General features: G+C 37.8%; 1 protein-coding gene across 1 annotated transcript; it reads left to right on the top strand.

The window, feature by feature from the left end:
• Nucleotides 1-1,290: 1,290 nt before the first annotated feature.
• On the top strand, nucleotides 1,291-2,435 carry LOC145064367 (uncharacterized). The gene is made up of 2 exons (XM_079011831.1): nucleotides 1,291-1,685; nucleotides 1,964-2,435. The coding sequence occupies exons 1-2, from the start codon at nucleotides 1,291-1,293 to the stop codon at nucleotides 2,433-2,435; spliced, it is 867 nt and encodes a 288-aa protein (XP_078867957.1).
• Nucleotides 2,436-2,830: the final 395 nt, after the last annotated feature.

Consider the following 2,830-nt stretch of genomic DNA (forward strand, 5'->3'; position numbering starts at 1 on the left):
TTCTCTCTCTAGACTAACACTCCAAAATGATCATTTTAAATATGAGTGTCACTCACTTCCTATTTATAGGAAAGACAACTCATTTACACATCAATAAGGGTAAAACACAAATACATCCAAGTGTGACTTTGCACCCCTGACATTCTCCCCCTCAAAGTTAGGATTGGATGCCCGACTTCAATATCCAACGAGCTCGCGCGATCAAGACCAAACTCCCCTTGGAAGTAACACCGGACTTCAAATCCGCAAATGAATACCCGAAAAACTCGCTTCGAATACCCATCATTCTCCTCCATTTTATAATCAAAAAATGATTATAAAACTCATTAAGGGTGAGAAGCGCCCGAGGAATGAACTTGACAATACTCCCCCTTGATGTGTACCAAAAATGAAATGCCCGAAAAACTTGCATGGAAAAACAATCATGAAAAAGCCTAAAAAAATTTCGAATTTGTGAAATTTTTTGACTTTTTGGGTGAAAGTTGCAAGATTTTCCAAAAACCGGATACAAATTGTCAATAACATAATTATGTAGGGACCCGTTGCGCCAAAAACAACTTAAGATGCGAAACACTCACCCATTTGTGAAACTAGGCATAAAGTGTAAGTTCGCACCAACTGTAGGGACCAGAAATGAACATTCTTCAAATTCTCGAACACCATTTTCGAAATTGGCTATGAACGGCCAAAATTTCGAAACATCAGGAACTACTTTCAAAAATTCTGCCTCTTTTCTTTTGAAAAGTTAGTCCTCCTTTCGAATATGGGTAAAGTTAGTCCTCTTTTCGAATATGGGTATAAACTGACAAACTTCCGAAAGTTGCTGGGACCAAATTCAAAAATTCTGCTTATTGCTTCCAAACTATCGAAAATTATATCCAACTTTGGAATGTAGGCCAAAGTGTCAAACTTTCAAAACATTAAGGACTAATGTCGAAACATTTGTATTTCCTTCTTCTCTCCAAATTGGTTATAGTAACAAAGCACGAATGGTATAGTTGACTAAGGCTACACGGTGTGGTGCGGTCCCAAACCGCATTTGGCTGCCACCTCAGCAGGGAATACCGTCCCCAGGGTGCGGTTTCTTGCGGCTAAGACCGCGGTGCGGCCTTTGAAGACCGTGAAATCTGATTGGTTGGTCCCTTTTGACCGTTGAATGCAATATTCGTGTGTTTTTTTTTCTTTTGCTTTTTCTTTCCTTCCTATATATATACACATATCAACTAAATTTTTTTCACAACACAATCTCCTCTCTCTCAATTTTTTTTTTAAATCACCACTCTCCAAAAAATGTCATCTTCTTCATCTTCTGAAGAATTTCAGACTATTTTTGATACCGCTATTGCGTGTGTTCAAATGACGGAACAAACATACAACGTTGTATGTAACAACGCAGCTGCAAGTTCTCAACAGAGAGCACGAAGATATATTTACAGAAATCGTGAAGATGCCAACCAACGTTTGGTGCAAGACTATTTTGCAGAGAATGTCACTTACCAAGGGTATTATTTTCGTAGGCGCTTCAGAATGCTCAAAGGTTTATTCGAACGTATAGTTGAAGATGTAACGAGGGAATGCAGTTTTTTCCAACAACGCTACGATGCTAGAGGTACATCCGGTTTCACTCCGTTACAAAAATGCACGGCCGCACTTCGTCAGTTAGCATATGGCATTCCGCCTGTTGCGTTAGACGGAAGTTTTAGGATGTCTGCTAGGATTGCACAAGACAGTCTCCATTTTTTCTGCAAAACTGTCATTTAGTTTTATGGTCCAAAATATTTACGTAAGCCTACACGTAATGACATCCTGCAATTGCAAGCTCATCATGCTAGTGTGCATGGGTTTCCTGGAATGCTAGGAAGCTTAGATTGTCTCCATTGGGCATGGGAAAATTGTCCTACAGCATATGATGGGCAATTTACCCGAGGTGATCATGGTCACCCAACGGTAATACTTGAAGCAGTTGCATCACAAGATATGTGGATTTGGCATGCTTTTTTGGTTCTCCTGGTTCGATTAACGCCATCAACGTTCTTAACCGTTCACCAATATTTAACAACATATACGATGGATCCGCACCAGATTCTTCTTTTCAAGTGCGTGGAACGCCATATAAGTATGGTTATTATCTGGTCGATGGAATCTACCCTGAGTATGCTGTGTTTGTTAAATCGTTTTCAGCTCCCCATGGTTCTAGACGAAAGAAATTCAAGAGAGCTCAAGAAAGAGTTAGGAAGGATGTTGAACGTGCTTTTGGAGCTCTGAAGAAACGGTGGTTCATATTGAAAAAACCAACAGCTTATTTGGGTGCGGAAAAACTTCAAGAAATCATGTATACATGTATTATATTGCATAACATGATTATTGAAGACGAAGGAAGAACGATATGTGCGTTTGAAGTATATAAACAGGAGAGCAGAGATAGGTTGCACTGAAACATTTCACAATCTTCGCAATGACTTGGTGGAACACATTTACGGGGTTCAAAACATTAACCTTAATTTGGATCCACCGGATCACCCCGAAGACGAGTTCTCGGAGAACGACTTTATGTAGTTTCCTTTAGTTATTTTATTTATGTTTTTTAAGTTTCTAGGGTTATTTAAATGTCATTTTTTTTTGTAACGCAATGTATTGTTTTTTTTTTTTTTTTTAATTTTCAAGTAATGAAGAATTATGTTTTTTTTATTAAAATAGAAGGTATATTAAATTAAATTAGTTAAAAAAAGAAAGAAGTTTTATTAAATTAAAATACTTAAAACAAAAAAACAAAAAAATAAAAAAAAATGAAAAGTGTGGCACCACACCCTTGGTGTGTCAAGAAACCACA

The sequence above is a fragment of the Lactuca serriola genome, chromosome 7 (genome assembly GCF_051521515.1).
Source record: "Lactuca serriola cultivar US96UC23 chromosome 7, Lser_US96UC23_V15, whole genome shotgun sequence".
Classification (NCBI taxonomy): domain Eukaryota; kingdom Viridiplantae; phylum Streptophyta; class Magnoliopsida; order Asterales; family Asteraceae; genus Lactuca; species Lactuca serriola.

What these genes read in the sequence shown, in the direction of transcription:
- LOC145064367 (XM_079011831.1), top strand. Translation starts at nt 1,291, where the DNA reads ATGTCATCTTCTTCATCTTCTGAAGAATTTCAGACTATTTTTGATACC. An exon ending in TATGGCATTCCGCCTGTTGC is followed by an intron (nt 1,686 to 1,963) that starts GTTAGACGGAAG and finishes TACTTGAAGCAG; the next exon opens with TTGCATCACAAGATATGTGG.